Source organism: Pseudogymnoascus destructans (assembly GCF_001641265.1).
Source record: "Pseudogymnoascus destructans isolate 20631-21 unplaced genomic scaffold scaffold_13, whole genome shotgun sequence".
Lineage (NCBI taxonomy): Eukaryota > Fungi > Ascomycota > Leotiomycetes > Thelebolales > Thelebolaceae > Pseudogymnoascus > Pseudogymnoascus destructans.
The window spans coordinates 1,075,316-1,094,565 of NW_020167532.1; the positions used below are offsets into that span (position 1 = coordinate 1,075,316).

The 19,250-nt window shown below is 51.6% G+C and overlaps 5 protein-coding genes across 5 annotated transcripts; 4 read left to right on the plus strand and 1 right to left on the minus strand.

The window, feature by feature from the left end:
• Positions 1-4,771: 4,771 nt before the first annotated feature.
• On the minus strand, positions 4,772-5,646 carry VC83_05467 (uncharacterized protein; the record flags this gene model as incomplete). Its single annotated transcript, XM_024469089.1, has 3 exons — positions 4,772-5,196; positions 5,249-5,380; positions 5,439-5,646. The coding sequence occupies 3 exons, from the start codon at positions 5,644-5,646 to the stop codon at positions 4,772-4,774; spliced, it is 765 nt and encodes a 254-aa protein (XP_024323307.1).
• A 1,090-nt stretch (positions 5,647-6,736) lies between these two features.
• On the plus strand, positions 6,737-7,848 carry VC83_05468 (uncharacterized protein). Its single transcript, XM_024469090.1, has 4 exons — positions 6,737-6,916; positions 7,016-7,153; positions 7,223-7,471; positions 7,525-7,848. Exons 1-4 carry the CDS (start codon positions 6,903-6,905, stop codon positions 7,652-7,654), a joined length of 531 nt encoding a protein of 176 aa, XP_024323308.1. The 5' UTR covers positions 6,737-6,902; the 3' UTR covers positions 7,655-7,848.
• Positions 7,849-8,594: 746 nt separating this feature from the next.
• Positions 8,595-9,265, plus strand: VC83_05469 (uncharacterized protein; the record flags this gene model as incomplete). Its single annotated transcript, XM_024469091.1, has 2 exons — positions 8,595-8,698; positions 9,109-9,265. 2 exons carry the CDS (start codon positions 8,595-8,597, stop codon positions 9,263-9,265), a joined length of 261 nt encoding a protein of 86 aa, XP_024323309.1.
• Positions 9,266-9,609: 344 nt separating this feature from the next.
• On the plus strand, positions 9,610-9,926 carry VC83_05470 (uncharacterized protein; the record flags this gene model as incomplete). The annotated part of the gene is made up of 2 exons (XM_024469092.1): positions 9,610-9,696; positions 9,786-9,926. 2 exons carry the CDS (start codon positions 9,610-9,612, stop codon positions 9,924-9,926), a joined length of 228 nt encoding a protein of 75 aa, XP_024323162.1.
• Positions 9,927-11,894: 1,968 nt separating this feature from the next.
• VC83_05471 (uncharacterized protein) lies at positions 11,895-19,039 on the plus strand (the record flags this gene model as incomplete). The annotated part of the gene is made up of 6 exons (XM_024469093.1): positions 11,895-12,446; positions 12,503-12,747; positions 12,810-16,383; positions 16,417-16,467; positions 16,498-16,506; positions 16,558-19,039. The coding sequence occupies 6 exons, from the start codon at positions 11,895-11,897 to the stop codon at positions 18,676-18,678; spliced, it is 6,552 nt and encodes a 2,183-aa protein (XP_024323161.1). The 3' UTR covers positions 18,679-19,039.
• Positions 19,040-19,250: the final 211 nt, after the last annotated feature.

The following is a 19,250-nucleotide window of genomic DNA, read 5'->3' on the forward strand; positions in this document are numbered from 1 at the left end:
ATCAAATTGGGTTAGGTTGTCTGTAACCATTGGCGTTCGGGTGGATCGAATAGAGGCTACTCTGTACGTAGTTGTGATCTTGTCGATATAGGAGTCCTGGCACAGCCATAGGGTTTTCTGGGTGTGGTCCCTCACAATTCTTATGCCTAAGAACCATTGAAGTTCTCCTATTTCTCGAAACTCATACGCACGCTTCCATCAGTCTCGTACGGAACTGTGTTGCCTCCATTTTGTGGCTAGGATGGCTAAGGATGCAAATATCGTCAACATAGAAGAAGATAATAATCTTTGAAGATACAAAGAGGCACTGTGCTTCTGGGACCTGTACGAGGCCTAGAGCCTTGAGTGTCTCTGAGAAGTCTCGAAACCAGAGTAAGGGGGACCTTCGAAGTCCATACAGTGCCCTGTTAAGTTTCCATCATTTTCCTTGCTCCTGGTAGCCATCTGCACACCGTACGTAGACCTCCTCGTCAATAGGGCTGTTTGTGAATGCGTTTATAGCATCTAATTGTTGTGTATCCAAATCAAAGTAGGCTGTGATTGCCATTAAGGCTCGGAAGGTTTTCGAAGCAAGCGTAGCTGCGTACGTCTCATCATGGATAGAATAGCATTGTAGGTCGCCTCTTACAACAAGTCTAGCCTTATATTTAAGAAGGTAGCCATTGTCATTGAATTTGTATGTGAAAACCCACATAAGGGGTATCACAAAGTTCCGTACGGAGCTGTCGTTGACAGATGTGAACGTTCCTTGCTTTCGAAGGTCTCCTATTTCCTTTGCAGCTGCAGCTTGGAATCCTATTCGATGTGGATGAGTTTGGAGTTGATTCCAGAACTTTGGAGCAGCTGGTAGGTCCGTACGGTGTATGCTCTGTCGATTGAACTCCGTTCCTACTAGGAAAGCTTGGTGTAAGCTTAGCTTTGCTTCTGGTATCGCTATTGTAGCTAGGTAGATGTCGTGTCTTCGTACGGTGTCCTCAGGGCGTTCCAGTGTCATTTCAGGCGTTTGAAGTTGTTCCTGTAGCTCTGTAGCTCCGTGGTCCTTCTGAGTAGGCGGCTCTTCTTGAGGAGAGGAGGTGTTTGTTGCCTCTGATTTGTACGGAATTGTTGTCCCGTTCTGAGGCTGTTGTTCCCCCTCAAACTCCTCATCTTCTTGATCTTGAATATCTGGTATTTCAATGACCTGAACTGTCTTTTCGAGCTCTGTTTGGACAAGCTGAGCCTCGTACGAAGGGTCATAAGCCTTTGTCTCATCAAAGGTAATGTCTCTTGTAACTATAACCCTTTTAAGTTGCGGAACCCAAATGCGGAATATGTTTGTAGAGTTATAGCCAACTAGGTAGCCTATTTGGGCGTTCCTCTGTATCCTCTCAAGCTTTGGCTTGTTTAGAATAAGGGCATAGGCTCTACAGCCATAAGCACGAATATGAGAGAGTAATGGCTTAAGTAGCTCTGGCTTTTGGCTCTCTGTAGGTAAGGACTGGAGTAGAAGTCCGTACGGGGTCTCATCGTTTATGACTGACGATGGTGAGCGGTTTATGAGGTACCCTGCTGTTTTGAAAATCTCAGGCCACATTCCTTCTGGTAAGTTGGCTGATTCTTTAAGTGCGCGTGATCGTGTGATTATCGTACGGCCTGACCTCTCTATTCCTCCGTTCGGCTCTGCTGTATAGGGTGGAGAGATGTGGATTTCATATCCTTCATCCTTAATCCAACCCTCCCATTCATTTCCAAGTGAGGCTTCACCATCTAGGTGGAATATACGGATTTGGAACCCCCATCTTCTCCGTACGTAGCTCACAAAGTCCTTAATCATCTGTAGGAGCGTTCCTTGTGTTTTATCCTTTATAGTATAGACGTGGTTCATGCGGCAATTATCACATAGGAAGTGTAAGGCTTGTGTGCTGCCATCGTATGCCTCTGGCATTTGGATTAGGTCAAGGTGGACCTTCTCATATGGCACTTTTGAGCGTGGTGTAGATCTTCTAGAAATCTGCCTTGTAGCATGCGTAAGTCAGCATACTTCGCACTGAGTATCGTACGAGTCTAGGTCTGTGACGATAACTCCAGCGGTCTTCTCTTGGAGTTTTCTAATGGCGTTTTGGTTTAGGTGTCCCATGCGGTTATGCCATTCCTTTGCAGTGCCTTTTAGGTCCTTACGAGGTCCGTACGAAGATAGGACAACGTTGTCCTGTTGATCCTGAGTGCTATAAACAGCTCGGGTAGGCATTTTTGATGTATTCAAGAACCCATTGTCCATGAAGCATTGGAGTGTTGCAGAACGGTTGATCTCCATACGTAAGTCCTTGTGCGGCGGTATTCCAATGAACTCCCTTTTGGATGAATCGTCTAAGAGAAGCGACTGAAGTGTGGAAGGATGAAACGAGAGCTGTATCTGTAAGGGTGATAGTCCGTAGAGACTTCTTATCCTCCCCGTTTTGGACTGTAATATCTACAGACCCAAACGCTTCAATCTTCACCCTTTGGTCTCCAGCTAAGAGGTAGCTATTATCTTGACATTCTTGGATATTGTAGAACCTCGTACGGTCGTTGCAGACGTGAATTGTAGCTCCAGAGTCGAGAATTATGCTTTTAGAGAGCTCATAGGCTGAGGTTTTCGGCTTTAGTCCTTGGGAGACTTGGAAGACTGTAGTGAAAGACATAGGTGGATCTGTATTCGTACTTGTACTCCATTCGGTTGTTGAAATTGTTCTGTTCTTCTGCCTTTTGGATAACGTACTGGAATCCTGGTTTGTCACTTATATAGGAAGGTATAGATAGCGTCGTGAGGGTCGATAACCTCTGTTGCCTGTAGCGTATGGCCTTGAGTGTATAGATTCTCCCAGTTTAGGAGCCAGTCTTCAAGGTCCTTGCCTCTTTGCATTTTCGCAGCCTTTTGCCATTCTAGTCTCCATTCTCCGATTCTAGCTCTTTGAGTAGGTGCGAACCGGTCTCGTAGCTTTCTAAGCATATCGTACGAGTATCGCAATTGTAGGTATAGGGTAGGAAGTCGCGTTTGATGGTTTCTTGGATCTTAGAGCGAAGCCCCTGAATTGCTTCCTCCTGCTTTTCCCACACCTTGCGCTCATATTGGAAATCAGCTTGTAGGTTTCGAAGCTGTTCCTTCTGATCTTCTGTAAGAGATGCGTACGTAATTGACGTTAATTGCTGTTGGCCTTCTACTGAAGGTTGGATGGTCTGGCTACCTGAAGCTCTTGTTGACACTCCAGGTCTTGTTTGAGCAGTAACACCACCACCAGCTTGCATGGCACTCCGTACGAACTCAGGAATAGGTCGAACGGGCTGTAGGAGTGTAGGAGGGTCCTCGATTGATGGATCGATATACCCCCATACTCCTGCCTTCATTGAAGCAGTTTTGATAGTCTCTATCCACTCGTCCCAGTCTCTAGGGCTTGTGAGGACCACCCCCGCCTTCTGTAGGGTCACCATAATGATGGTTTTTTCGACTCCTAGGAGGGGTATTAGGTCCGTACGGGTTTCTATAGGCTTCAAAATGCGTCTTGGAGTTGCTCCGGGCTCATAACTGTTGAGTAATCTGCGTGTTGTTCTGAAATTGCGGGGAAGTGGTGCTGAGATCATGTGACATATTACAACAAAACTGTATACGATAGTGTCACGTGGCGTAGGGAGCTGGGGCGGGACATCACGTCAAGACTGGAGCCTAAATGAACAAAAGTGGACCCTTGATAAATAGCACTAACAGATGACTATCATTGCTTTTAAAGACTAGTGCATATCTGTACCAAAATCGCCCTAGGTTTATGCCCGCCCAGCCTTTACTTTTTAAGCCCTTTTTAAAATGTCGCCGCCCTTCTAGCCCTCCGTTCTATTCCTCCTGATCTTGCGTCCCAAATCCAATTTCGAAGTGCAATGAGGAACAATCCTTTATAACGATATGTTGACAACAATTTGCCCAGAAAATGTTCTTCAGCAAGTGTGCAAGCAAGCAGTTTCGCTGAGCAATTCTTGACAGTGCTCATGTTCTTTCATCCACGGAACCGAAAAAGGTCAACTCATGGGAGGCGAGGCACGTGATATAACTGAGTTGCCAAGACCCATACTAGGTACTCAGCAAGTGAGTAATCCATCCTCATTCAACAATACTCGAGATCACATCTCATCACGGATCAGCACTCACAAAGTCCACATCAGCAGTACCCACCTTCCGAGCATCAAGTCCTTCACATCACAATTAATACAAAATCCCACACTAGCACCCTCCCACACGCGCAACCCGAAAAAGGGGTTAAGGCAAGGCAGTGAGAGAGAGAAATACCAATCTTATTAATCACACGCATCGCATTCGAGCCCATGACGATCATATACCCCGCCTCCCTCTTACTTTCAGACTGCTCCAGGACCAGCGCACGCATTAGCGCCGACTCCACCGCTGCCACCGCGCGGAGATCGGGAAAGGGGCCGTGGGCGAGGGGGCTGAACGCACCGTGACATCGTGGCCGGTCTGTGATAGTGTGATGGCGGCGGAGAGACCCGCTAAGCCGGCGCCGATGATGAGGATGTTGAGGGGATGCCGGTGTTGGGGATGGTGCTGTGGAGGGGGGAGGGATACATCGGTCGCGACAATGATATCTGATTCTCGCCAGCTTTGGTTCGCGATTAATAACCCTTGGCTCATCATTAATATTCTTTTATTCATGATTAATACTGTAATTCTAAATGATGCAAGATAGGGTATATAACAAGAAATAAAACTTGCGCCAAAGAACCAAAACAGACTGCCACCCAGGGGTATCTATACAAAAAGCGTCCCACCTCCTCCCTGCCTCACCTTTCTCTCCCCCATCTCTCCACCACTCTCAGTTCCGCTGCGAGTCCCACTCTCTGGGGACCTATTCGTCGATACGGAATCAAGCACGCATTTTGAACTATCTGCGTCACTCAGCTCCCGATCTGTGACCCGCACTTTCTTAGTAATCCAATACCCACTGTTCGCCGGCACTGCCGGTGGTTTCCCGTTGAAAACCTCGCCTTCTTCCAGTTCCAGGCCTCCGGTCATAGACGAGGGAAATCTTGTGCCCTGGCTCGTAGTAGGTAAGGTGTTCAGACGGAGAGCATCCTTCATGGCACGGATTGCTGGTCTGATAGCTGGCGCGGTCGCACAGAAGAGGCCGATGTTGATTTCGATTGATGACCAGGTTGTGAAGTCATATGAGTCCCCTGGTGAGCATTAATATTGGCGGACCATGGAATGGAAGTAGAGAAAACGTACATGGAAGATCCGTGCTTGTTCTCAATGTACTGATACGGATAAGCCGAACTACGGATGAGATGACGACTAGGGAGCTGAGAGATGTAATCGCAATAAGCCCGGCTTTCTGCAACCTTGGAAGCTTAAGAGGCACTATGTTTCAGCGTGAGTTGGGCAATCCAGTATATTCCAGAGGAGAAGAAAGACCTACGGACGCGTGGTACGGCAAAGAGGACCATCAGGACATCGAGGAAGATGTTAAAGCCTGCGGACATATATACTTGGAGGGTGAGATTTACGCACGTCTGCGGAAACTTGAAGGGGTTCCAAGAATCGTAGAAAGGAGTGCACTCGAAGATTAACAAGAGGAGACAGGGAATTGTGTAGAGCACAACAAAGCTGATCATCCCATATACCATGGATTGACTCCTGGCGTTTGTGAATATTCGGAGGTATAGGGTAAGGATCGCAATTTTGGTCGTGGCAAGAATGCATTGATATAGCAAGCGCGTGGCATAGCTTATCACGAGAACACGAACGGCATTTTGCGGGACTTGAACGGAGAGGTGGCGCCCGATGCCGTAGAATGTTATACTGCAGTTGAGAAGTGTGTGGGCCAAAGATCCAATCTGTTGCGGAGAAATCAGTACGACTCGTGGCAAACCATAGGGCAGAGACACGAACCCATGATATAAAGACCCAAATGTCATCTTGTGCCCACGACCCTTTTAAGATCTGACGCGACCAAAAGCGCGCAACGACGAAAATTGTTGCTACCAAGAAGGGTGTGATGTTTCCAGCAAATATTAAGATGCCGAGCTGTGGTTGCGGATCTATCGCGGCATGGGGAATAAATACGCGCGCACCGACACCGGATCAAGCTGGATGGCCAAAGGTAAGGGAGTTTCAGATGCCTTGAGACATCATGAGGCGGGATCCCGTAAAGAGAATTGGGGACGCGTTGGTGATGGCTGTATGGCACACTTACTAATAATAACATTGATCCATCGTTATTGGCCCTAAGCTACGCGCCACAGAGTGTCATTGCAGCTCTAGCGTATGTGCGCACACAACTTTGTTATAGTGGTGGACTGGTTCAGCTTTGGCATTTGCATTTGCTCGAAAAAGCCTCGAGGTTGTTAACTTGGACCAAGTTCTCACAGTGCACAACTGCCGACACTCACACCGTATATATGCACTATCGGAGAATTATCGGAGAATAGATAGTAAACAGCACTCAATATATATATAAACGCCCTTCAGAGTTTTGAGACGACGCCTATTATGCCCATCATACCCATGATTCATGAGCTGCATTGTGATGAACCAGTTTGTTCACAATCAAGGATCATGACAAGACCTCAACCCCTGTGTGGATCTGTGCCTAATGCAAGCACGGTCTACTACCTGAGCACCCTAGTCCCGATTTAGGCACTAATTTCACGTGATATATACACCAGTCAAGCCTGCCTCCCCAAAGCGCCCAGTCCCTGACCTTGGGTCGGTATACAGCTTTGAAACCTTGTCGAGCAACAGATTTGACACGCCAGGAAGCCTCTTATCTCGTGGTTTTGAGAGTGCTATCTAGAGCAATAGCCCCGGGATTTACTGCCGCCCTTAAGCTCATCCGTATACGCTAGGGGCCAGGGGAAATCACGTTCAATATATCGATCTAATGAGTCCGCCTTCGTAGGTTTTCTCCTCGTCCCACCTCAACCACCCCACCCAGCACGGATCCTCTGTCCAAACCAAGTCGTCCTCAAAGTAACAAAACCTCGAATCCTCCAGAACCAGAACAATGACGAACCAAATCCTCCGTGCCGCCGGCCTCTTCCAAGCCCTCCTCACCACCCCCATCGCCCTCACCCTCGGCTTCCTCGCCTTCGTCCAGCTATGGGATAACTACGAAACCATATACCGCTTCCTGTAAGCTCCTCCCCCGCTCCCGAGCCACCCCCCTCTCTTATATTGCCAGCCCGCGCTAACTCCCCAAAGCACGTACACCGTCAACGGTCTCCTCGCAACTATAATCCTCTTTATCCTCCTCATCCAGAACCGCATGCCAAGCCTGTCCGCCAACATATCGTTCATCCTGGAGGTTGCAAAGTCGCTGCTGGCGACGTTGATGTGGCTGTGGCTTGTGCTGGATAGTGCGTATGCGGAACATGGGAACAAGTACAGAGAGCCATCGAACGATAGGTTTCTCCGCGTTATGAGGGCGTTTATTGCTGGGTTTGCTTTGTTGTAAGTTTATCTTCCCCACAATCACAGAGGCAAAATACTGATGGAATACTCAGGGTCATGTTTTATCCGACTGCGATTTACGCTACATATGTGGCTCGCGAGGGGAGGAAGAACGGCCTGGCCAAGCGGGATGCTGTAGTGGAGGAAGGCGAGCGGACCCCGCTCTTGTCACAGGAAGCCTAGAGGATGGCCATAAGAGACTTATGATCTTGATTTTGGCGGGCGAACCGTTGGAGATCTTTCAGGTATACAGCTCGCTAGGCAAGAATTCATTTCTACTGTGCAGAAGGCTACGTATGAATCCTACTTCAAGTTACGATATATGACTTTGTATATAGAATAGTCGTTAAGATAACTAATAATTTTTAATATCGGGAAAATCAGAGCACGATGGCACGGGTGCGTTTCTACACTAGCTTCCCTATGTCTATCTATTACAATATACTTCTCCCTTGCGTTTTGAGTAAAGAAATCTAGCACCTGCGCAACTATCCAGTTCTTCGTGACAAGACGCTGGAAAAGTAGCTCCATACTCGGATATATCCCTGAGAATTGAGCACCCTATAATATACCTGAACAGCCGGTTGCAGACCCGGGGGGGGGTAAATAATCGTGTACTCAGTAAATGGGGCAAGGCGTGACCTAGAAAGCGCTTCATGCGTACTTGTTCTCACATTAGCAATTAAATACGCAATCTAAGTGCTCAGCCTCACATTCATCACTGGAGTGACCCTTCCCTTCTTTCTCCCTCCACGTTTTGTTTTGGCCCTCGCCACTCTCACACCCCCCCATCTCAACCACGCCCACTTTTCTCACCTCCCCTTTCTTACCGCCCACCCCCTTCTCGCCACCGCTCCCTTTTCTCACCACCCCTATCCTTTTCAACCTCCCATTTTCCACCTCCTTCTCCGTCCCCTTCTCTGTTCCCTTTGCCGCCTCCTTCTCCGCTGAGATGGAGGCCCCAGAGACAATATCCCCGGTGGGAATAAACTTCAGCTCGCTGATGATAGCTTGGTGTCTCCTCTTATTCTCTCCTTTATCTGCTTATACTTCCTCAGTGCCGCAATGGCGGCGTTGATGTGCAACTCAACATAGTTAACTGTGGTGTACAGCTTAAGTGTAGATGGGCGCAACTGGCTCCAGAGGCATGTCCCCCGGTTGGGATGAACTCCAGATCGGCGGTGGTCACCTTGAACTTTCTCCCATTGATCGCCTTCTCCTCTCTCAGTGCCGTGATGGCAGTGTTTATCATAAAACAACATAATTAGCTGTGGTGTACACCATAATAGTAGGTGGGAGCAGGAAGAAGAGGATGATAATATTGTCGCCGAGGGCGTGGATGCCCACACGCGGGAAGAAAACCCGGCGCGAGGAGGGAATTCCTGACCCACAAGAGCATACCCTACGGAAATATGACATGTCACTAAACTCGATCATACTGTGCTATTATGGTTACGCGATTTCTCACCACCCCCTCCTTTTCTCACGACTCATACTCGATCATACTTTGCTATTATGGTTACGCGATTTCTCACCACCCCCTCCTTTTCTCACCACCCCTTATATTCAATGCCATCTGTCCAGAATTTGTCATTCCCCGTATCTGCTTACCGATCTCTCATTAATACGTAGCATAGCTGGACGGCTACGCCGATGGTTGAGCGCTCCCGGGAGCAATTTCCAGACGAGGTAAAGGCATCGGTTTCCATGGTGCCGATGCCGCGGATGATGAGTGTTCTGGATGAGCTTACGTTTCTGGAGAGACTGATGACGGCTTACAATGTGTCAATCTAAGGGTATAGCAAAGTGGTGGCAGTGGGGTGATGGATGGTTGGAGATACCATGTTGGGAAGCAGTATAAGCGGGGCTTATGCTGCCGCCAACAAGACCAGCCTCTTGAGGAGATATTGATGTTGAGCCTCTTTCCTCTCTTGGTCCGCGGTCTCTTTGGGGGTTGGCTAGATTCTACCTTCACTGTATAGGCGACTTTCTGAGACGGAGGTCAAGATGGAGATTATCACTCACTCCTGTGTCAACATCTGTCTTATCTCCTCCCGCTGACAAAACCACAACCCATCAAGATTAACACCTAACACCTTCCTCCACTCCTCCGTCTTACAATCATGGGCTAGACCACTATGGCTGATACCAGCGATATTGACAGCTACATCAATGCGCCCAAACTCCGTAGCTGTTTGGGCGATAGCGGCTTGGACTTCCCCTACGTTTGTGATGTCAAGAGAGTGCTCTAGGATCTGGATTAAAGGATGTGCTTTTTTTTATGAGCTTGGTGGTGGCTGCTAAGGAGGAAGAGTCGTGGTCCGCTAGGGAGAGGCGCGTGACACCGTATTTGGCAAATGTGAGGGCGGTGGCACGGCCAATGCCTGAGCCGGCGCCGGTTAAGAAGGCAGAGCCTTTGGGATGGGAGGTCACGGTGGTGGAAGTTGATGACTGATTAAACTGAACGGTACAGCGGGCAAGATGAGATGCAAACGGGGTCAAGAAATAGTCTTTTTATTGTGATTTGGAACACGTTATTCTGGATACTGGGAAATAGGAGCAGATTTACAACGTGCCAGTGATATATAAAGTGGAAAGAACGATGGAAGATGCCTGATATATAGAACTGGCAGGAACGGCGGGAGGTGCCTGGTGTATAGAACTAGCATGAACGATGGGTGATGAGCAATGTAGAAAAATGGCAAGAATGACGGGAGGTGTCTGATGTGTAAAATGGCAGGAACGGTGGGAGATGCCCGATGAATAAACTGGCGGGAACGATGATAGATGAAATGATGTATAAAACCGGTAAGAACGATGGGAGATAAGTGATGGATAGAACTGGCAGGAACAACAATGGGAGATGAGTGATTTAGAAAACAGGCAAGAACGACGGAAGATGCCTGATATAAACTGGCAGGAACGATAGGAGGCGTCTAATATATAGAACTGGCAGGAACGATGGGCTTTCTGAGGTATAAAAATGGCAGGAATGAGGGGGGGAAGTGACATGTAGAATTGGCAAGAATGATGGAAGAGAATGACAAAAAGTAACCTTACCGGCGCACCTGTAACATGCTGTGAGATGCTTCAACAAAATCCGTGATAATTCCACATGAGACTGGCCAAGCAGTGGTTGTACTTCTTTTGTCGAGATGGGGTAAGATGATGTATGACGGAGACTTATAAAGTATTTGTAGTAAACTGGGCCGTCGTCAACCCCTCAGCTGGGTCAGAACCGCCACAGAAGTAGATCACAATATGGGAAAGCGTTGATATGATTGTAGCGCTCTTTTCCGATGTCTCAAAACGTCAAATGCAATGGTAATCTAGTGGTAAGAAATTATATTCGTTCGTTCCGAAAAAAGGCGAGGTAATTGTCCCCCCCATTTGATACGCGGGGTCGAGATAACAGGAATCCAGAGACTTGAAGCAGCTGAGGATCGACGGAACTATAGGTACAGTACAAAAAAGTTACGGCGGTTGGTACAGTTGGCACAATTCCTCCTGGTCCTGTCTGTACTAGCGGTGAGGAGTATAAAGACATTGGAAACTTTCTCGTGTTTGCCATCACGGGTATTTTAGCAATAACGAGTACCTCGGCCATCCGCAACCACTTAAGCAGCATGCATTCATGATAAAGAACCTGATCACGGCCTCCCGCAACTCGAAAATCGTGTTACTACAGTAACTGTCGGTGAGTCGGTGAGTCGGTGAGTTGTACTGTACAAAATAGTCGGGGATGGCATCCTATCGGGCAAACTAGTGGGGAGCCATCGTAATATGTACCCCACGCATAGATTAGCAGTACCTCGTGTACTTATTAGGATGATCACGGCCGTGTCTTGGAAATGGGCGGCAACGGCGGACAATTTACGGCCAATGATGCAGTTGACGCCTTGATCTTGTCATGCATGGTGCAATACATTCTGTAACGCATATTAGTCTGCTGCAATGCACGTATTTCATATATTTGATGTTTTATATTTCCAAGTTTCCAAGGAGAATCATTGACGAACGAACGAAAGGAAGTTGGGGACGTTGGGGAGAGAAAGCGGTAAACGAGACACACGACACCCAACACCCAACTAGATCCATCACGTGCATAGCCGAGTTCATGCGCTATCCCCAAAATCACCTAGCGTAGTGCTCGGCTCGGAGCGATCTCAAGGGTCATTGCTGGACCCCATCGCTGTCAACTAAACTTAGCCTAATCAGGTAATTTGCCTAACCCGATAAGGACTCGGGGGCGCCTCCAATGGAGCTGCCCCCCATGCAACGCAATCTGCGAGGAAGAAGCCGACCCCCAAAGAGGACCCAGGTTTGTTTACAAAGCTGGCGTCTCTGCTGTTTTCCTTGCTGTTGCCCTTTTCTCTTCTTCATACTGCTTTTTCACTGCCAAAGAGAGCTGTGATTGTGGATTATGACCAAAGATATTGTTGCAGAAGCTGTCCCCCAGACGGTCACGGATATGGCTACTACTGCTGTGGAACAGGATAAAGAGACAACTCCTGTAGTACCGGAGGCGGCTCCGGAGAAAGTGGAGGCTCCCGTCGAGGAGAAGCCTGCAGTTGAAGCCGCTCCTGTTGAAGAGGTTGCCCCTGTTGAGGCAGCACCTCCAGCTGAGGAGAAGACGGCTCCTGTAGAGGAGGAGAAAACCCCCGCCAAAGAGGAGGCACCAGCACCAAGACCAGAGGCTCCTGTACCAGAAGCACCAAAGGAAGTAGCGCCGGAGGTCACACCGGCTGAGCCCACTCCAGCTAAAGATGCAGCTCCGGTGAAAGACGCTGCTCCAGTCAAGGAGGATACCCCAGTCACAGAAGCAGCACCTGCAGAGGACGCCAAAGCACCAACCGAAGATGGGGCCAAGGAAGTGGCACCTATCGACAAAGAGGCAACTCCAGCACCAGACGCTAAGGATGGAGCCGCAAAGGAAGCACCTGCACCTGCTGTTGAGGCAACAGTCGTACAAACTGTAAGCTTATTACATCCATCTAAACCAATACGGCGTTTACTAATACATTAAAATAGACTGGCGGATCAGTCGCAGCAGGTGTGGCAGCTGCAGCGACGGAACTGCAGGCGAAGACAGCAGAAGACGCAAAAGAAATCTATAACAACATCGCAAAGGAAGTTGCATCTACAATTACTGACAAGGATGACGAGACCTTGATGGAGAAAATCGCCGATGCTGTGCAACTTGTTACGAAGGAGGTCATAGAAGGCGTCCAGGATGTCGGAGAGGCGATTAAAGAACACCCAGAGATGATTGCTGAGTAAGTTCCACATTCACACCAAACCTTATTCACTGATTTGGAATGGCTAACATGTCACACAGGGGAGCTATCGCTATTGCTGTCGGAGCCGCCACGATGGTCGCACCAGGAATTCTCGTTCCTGCACTCGCGATGGTTGGCAAGATGGCCTCAGATCACGCCATGAGCACCGCTAAGGGTATCGCTATCAAGGCAAGCAGCGATGTGATGAAGGATATCTCGGAGCAGCTGAAGAAGGATGTTGCTGCCAACAAGGAACATGCTGAAGCAAAGGTGGAAGATGTCGTCGTTGCAACACCCCAAGGCGATGTCAAGGTCGACGTCACTGTTGACGCCAGCAAGGGCAAGGATGGTGAAGACATCATCCTAGTCCAAGCAACAGGGACTGAAATTGTGAAGGAGGCACCTGAGGAAGATGCTAAGGAGGTCACCGACAAAGCCGTAACCGAGGAGACCCCCGTTGCTGCTGCCGCCGCCGATGACAAGTCCGTCACTGTGACGGAAGTGCCCAAGGAGTTTCTGGCTGAGGCACACGCCACAAGAGAGAAGGCCGCTGAAGCTGAAGCTAAAACATCTGAGGCTGCACCTGCTACTACCGAAAATGCGGAGACTACGCGCGAGGTAGAGCCAGAGGCTGCACAAGCCGAGCCAGAGGCACCAGCGAGCGAAGCTACCGTCGAAACCGTGGAGCCTGCAGCTGCTGCGGGTAAGAAGGTCAAGAATAAGAAATCAAAGGCGAAGGCCGCAAAAGCAAAGGCAGGCGCTTCAGAGTCAGCAGCAGCGCTGGCTATCCCAGCAATTGCCGCCGCAGGTGCCGTCGCTGTAGGCTCCAAGGACAAGGAGGAGGAGGCTAAGTCGGAGGAAGCATCAAAGGCTGAAGCTGAAGCGACCAAAGACGTCAAGGATGCCGAGACAAACGGTGCCGCTGCCGCAGCTGTCCCAGATGTCGAGGCCAAGGAGACTGAGACTGATGCCGTGGCGGCTTGTCCGGAGGTTGCTGAGATGGCAGTTGTCGACGCCGAGGAGAGGAATGATACCCCAGCTGTTGCCGAGGAGCCTGTGACCGAGACCAGCGAGGTTGAGGCTGAGCCGGAGGTTACTGAGAAGGCAGTTGTCGACGCCGAGGAGAAGAATGATACCCCAGTTATTGCCGAGGAGCCTGTGACCGAGACCAAGGAGGTTGAGGCTGAGCTGGAGGTTACTGAGAAGGCAGTTGTCGACGCCGAGGAGAAGAATGATACCCCAGTTATTGCCGAGGAGCCTGTGACCGAGACCAAGGAGGTTGAGGCTGAGCCGGAGGTTACTGAGAAGGCAGTTGTTGACGCCGAGGAGAAGAATGATACCCCAGTTATTGCCGAGGAGCCTGTGACCGAGACCAAGGAGGTTGAGGCTGAGCCGGAGGTTATTGAGAAGGCAGTTGTCGACGCCGAAGAGAAGAATGATACCCCAGTTATTGCCGAGGAAGCTGCTACCGAGACCAAGGAGGCTGAGGCTGAGCCTGTGGCTGTTGTTGAGGAGAAGAAGGAGGACGCTCCCGCTGCCGTTGCCGAGCCAGAGGTTGAAGCAAAGGAAGTTGTCGCTGAGCCTGTCGGCGCTGTTAAGGAAACAAAGGAATCCGCTCCAGTTGCTGTTTCCCAGCCAGAGGCCGTGGTCAAGGAGGTTGAGCCAGTAGTTGCTGTCGAGAAGGCCAAGGAGGAGGCCCCTGCTGCTGTTGCAGAGGCTGAGACCAAGTCTGAGCCATCGGCTGTTGCCGAGGAGAAGAAAGACGATACCCAAGAAGCCGTTGCTGAGCCTACACCAGAAGCCACCGTAGTAGAGGCAGAGCCAGCCGTCGCTGGCACCGAGGAGGACAAGTCCGCCCCTGTCGCTGCTGCTGAACCCGAAGCCGAGGCTGAGCCAGTAGTTGCAACTGAGGAGGTCAAGGAAGAGGCTCCTGTTGCCGCTGCTGAGCCAGAAGTTGAGGAGAAGGCTGTGGAGGCTGAGCCAGCTGCTGCTGCTACGGGTAACAAGGGCAAGAACAAGAAGTCTAAGGCAAAGGGGAAGGCGGATGTATCGAAGGGTGAAGTCATTGCCGCTGGAGCCGCTGCACTAGGTGTTTCTGCGATTGCCGCTGGAGTCGTGGCAGCCACTTCTTCGAAGGAGAAGGCAGATGATGTTACTCCTGCCGTTGTCGAGGAGAAGGAGGTCGCACCTGCCACTGTCGAGGAGGCGGAGGCTGCACCTGCTGCTGTTGTTGAGGAGAAGGAATCCGCGCCTGCCGTTGTTGAGGAGAAGGAAGCCGCTCCTGCCGCTGTCGAGAAGAAGGAGGCTGCACCTGCCGTTGCGGAGGCAGCAGGGGAGAAGGAAGCCGCCCCCGCCGCTGTCGAGAAGATGGAGGCTGCACCTGCCGTTGCCGAGGCAGCAGAGGAGAAGGAAGCCGCCCCCGCCCCTGTTGAGGAGAAGGTCGCACCTGCTGCTGTCGAAGAGAAGGCGACCGCGCCTGCTCTTGTTGAGGAGAAGGATGCTGCACCCGCCGTTGTCGAAGCGACGGAGGAGAAGGTGGTCGCACCTGCTGCTGTTGAGGAGAAGGAGGCCGCGCCTTCACCTGTCGAGGTGGAGGAGAAGGAGGTCGCACCTGCCGCTGTCGAGGCCTCCGAAACCCCAGACGTGGTAGCGCCAGTAGAGGTTGCCGAGACTGAGGCCCCTGTTGAAGCCGAGGCTGCCCCTGCAAAGGAGGTTGCCGACAAGGAAGTTGCTGCCACCGAGGCACCTGCTGCCGCTGAAGCCACCGAGGTTACTGAATCTGCCGAGACGACCCAGAAGGTTGCCGAAGAGGTAGTGACCGAGAAATCTCCAGTTACCGAAGAGGTCGCTGCATCCGAAGACGCCAAGGTCGCTGCAGAGGTTCCTGCAGCTGTTGAGACAAAGGAGGTCCCTGAAGAGGGCCAGCCAGTCGATGTTGTGGCAGATACCGAAGAGGTTCATACTCCTGCGGAAGTGAAGGAGGTCGTTGAGGAATCTAAGCCAGCCGAGGCTGCCGTTGCTACCGAAGAAGTCTCCGCTCCCACCGAGGAGGTGAAGGAGGCCATTAAGGAAGAGCAGCCAGTTGAAGCTGTAGCACCAGTTGAGGCTGCTGTAGAGGAGGAAGCTGTTGTCGCCAAGGAGCCAGAGGTTGCTGAGGAAGTCGTCGAGGCCAAGGAGGCTGCCCCTGTTGAGGAGACTAAGATCGAGGAGCCAGTAGCAGTCGAGGAAGTCGCCGAGGCCAAGGAGGCTGCCTCTGTTAAGGACGCTAAGGTCGAGGAGCCAGCAGCAGTTGAGGAAGTCGCCGAGACCAAGGTGGAGGAGCCTGCTGCAGTTAAGGAAACTAACGCTGAGGAACCTGCTGCGGTCGAGGAGACCAAGGTAGAGGAACCTGCCACAGTTGAGGAGCCAGCTGTTGTCGAAGAATCCACCAAAGCCAACGAAGAACCAGCCGCAGTTGATGAGACCAAGGTTGAGGAGGCCGCCCCAGTTGAGGAGGCCAAGGTTGAGGAGGTCGCCCCGGTTGAGGAGGCCAAGGTTGAGGAGGTCGCCCCGGTTGAGGAGACCAAGGTTGAGGAGACCAAGATTGAGGAGAAGACCAAGGTTGAGGAGGCCGCCGCAGTTGAGGAGACCAAGGTTGAGGAGGCCGCCCCAGTTGAGGAGACCAAGGTTGAGGAGGCCGCCCCAGTTGAGGAGGCCAAGGTTGAGGAGGTCGCCCCGGTTGAGGAGACCAAGATTGAGGAGATCAAGGTTGAGGAGGTCGCCGCAGTTGAGGAGACCAAGGTTGAGGAGGCCGCCCCAGTTCAGGAGACCAAGGTTGAGGAGGCCGCCCCAGTTGAGGAGGCCAAGGTTGAGGAGGTCGCCCCGGTTGAGGAGACCCAGATTGAGGAGACCAAGGCCGAGGAGGTCGCCCCGGTTGAGGATACCAAGGTTGAGGAGGCCGCCCCAGTTGAGGAAACCAAGGTTGAGGAGGCCGCCCCAGTTGAGGAGGCCAAGGTTGAGGAGGCCGCCCCAGTTGAGGAGACCAAGGTTGAGGAGGCCGCCCCAGTTGAGGAGGCCAAGGTTGAGGAGGTCGCCCCGGTTGAGGAGACCAAGATTGAGGAGACCAAGGCCGAGGAGGTCGCCGCAGTTGAGGAGACCAAGGTTGAGGAGGCCGCCCCAGTTGAGGAGACCAAGATTGAGGAGACCAAGGCCGAGGAGGTCGCCCCGATTGAGGAGACCAAGATTGAGGAGCCTGCCACAGTTGAGGAGCCAGCTGTTGTCGAAGAATCCACCAAAGCCAACGAAGAACCAGCCGCAGTTGATGAGACCAAGGTTGAGGAGGCCGCCCCAGTTGAGGAGGCCAAGGTTGAGGAGGTCGCCCCGGTTGAGGAGGCCAAGGTTGAGGAGGTCGCCCCGGTTGAGGAGACCAAGGTTGAGGAGACCAAGATTGAGGAGAAGACCAAGGTTGAGGAGGCCGCCGCAGTTGAGGAGACCAAGGTTGAGGAGGCCGCCCCAGTTGAGGAGACCAAGGTTGAGGAGGCCGCCCCAGTTGAGGAGGCCAAGGTTGAGGAGGTCGCCCCGGTTGAGGAGACCAAGATTGAGGAGACCAAGGCCGAGGAGGTCGCCGCAGTTGAGGAGACCAAGGTTGAGGAGGCCTCCCCAGTTGAGGAGATTGAGGAGACCAAGGCCGAGGAGGTCGCCCCGATTGAGGAGACCAAGATTGAGGAGACCAAGGCCGAGGAGGTCGCCCCGGTTGAGGATACCAAGGTTGAGGAGGTTGCCGCAGTTGAGGAGCCTGCCAAGGTAGAGGAGCCTGCTGCTGTTGCAGAGACTGCCGTTAAGGCACCCGCTGTAGTGGAGGAGACCAAGGTCGAAGAGCTGGTTGCAACCGCGGAGCCAGTCGCTACTGAGGAGCCAGCTGTCGCTGGGAAGTCCGCAGTTGAGGAGACCAAGGTTGAGGAGGTCGCCACAGTCGAGGAACCTGCCGGTGTTGCAGAGACTGCAGTTGAGTCGCCTGCCGCCGCAGTAGAGGAGGATAAGGTTGAGGTACCCGTTGTTGCCGCAGAGCCCGCCGCTACTGAGGAGCCAGCTGTTGCTAAGACGACCGCAGTTGAGGAGCCAAAGGTCAAGGAGGCGGCTGCCGTTAGCGAGGTTGCTGAGGCTAAGGAAGTAGCTCCCGCTAAGGAGGCTACCAAAGTGGAGGAGACTAAGGTTGAGGAACCAGTGGTTGCCAAGCCTGCTGTAGTGGAAGAGCCCAACAAGGTGGAGGAGGCTGCCGCAGTGGAGGAGCCCACTAAGGTGGAGGAGCCTGCTGTAGTTGAAGAGCCTACTAAGGTAGAGGAGCCTGTTGCAGTTCAGGAGCCTGTCGTTGAGGAACCAGCCGCAGTGGAACAGGCCAAAGTGGAGGCCCCAGTTGTTGCTGAGGAAGCAACCAAGGCTGAGGAACCTGCCGCTGCCGAAGAGCCAAAGGTCCAAGAAGAACTTAAGGTTGCAGAACAGCCCAAGGTTGAAGAGGCCGCTCCGGTTGCGCCAGCAGTTGTAGCTGAGGCCGCACCTGTCGAGGCTCCCGCGGCTGTTAACGAAGCTATCTCCAAGCCTGCCACCAAATCCGTCTCCGCTGCCGAACCAGTCACAGCTGCTGAGTCCTCTGAAGCATCCGGCTCATTCAAGACTGCTGAGACTTCCGATGCCGATCAGAATCCTGCAGCCACTGATGCTGCTGCTCCAGTTGCCGACACAGCAGAGGCCAAGGAACCAGTTTCAGCCGCACCATCGACGCCAGCTGAGAAAGCCGCCGATGAACCAACCACACCTACCACATCAAAGTTTAAGAAGGGTCACGTAAAGCGCAAGAGTATTCTTGGTCGCCTCGGTTCTTGGTTCTGGCCCGGAAATAGCTCGAAAGAGGCAACACCTCCGATCGTCGAATCGGCTGCCGCTCGCTCCTGAGAGCCTAGCAGCCAAGACCCCTGTTGCCGCCAAATAGGTGGTGTGCTATGAAGCAACGGCCGAAGTGTGATTATTGTTGAAGGAGATTGATGTTTTGATGCGATTTGTTTTTTATACCCCTTCGCTTGTTTTGTCATGTTATGTTTTTGTGCACATAATGAGTGCATGATAGATGTAGTTTGACGGAAATTTTTAATGATTATCATGTTTGCTCTAGTTTATGCGTTGGCTCTGTTTAGTTAGACGTTAGTTGAATGCCAGAATTTGTCTGTCAGGTATATCATGAGACATGCGCCATGTGAGCATCTCTCAACAAGCTCAGCCCTATCGTTAGTAGCTATCTATGCATCTCCGATTTTCCACACCGATCCATGTTCAAGCAGGATTTGCGCCAAGTATACGGATTGGAAGGATGCTGTATGGATATTAGCCGCTATAGTTTTGGTTGGTGATCGCACGAGCATCTAAAAATACTGTATGGTCGGCCCAACTCGACAACCCATCACGAGTGTTGGTGACATATATGTCCTGCTCCTATGTACAGTACATGTACGTCTGAGGTAATCCGGGCA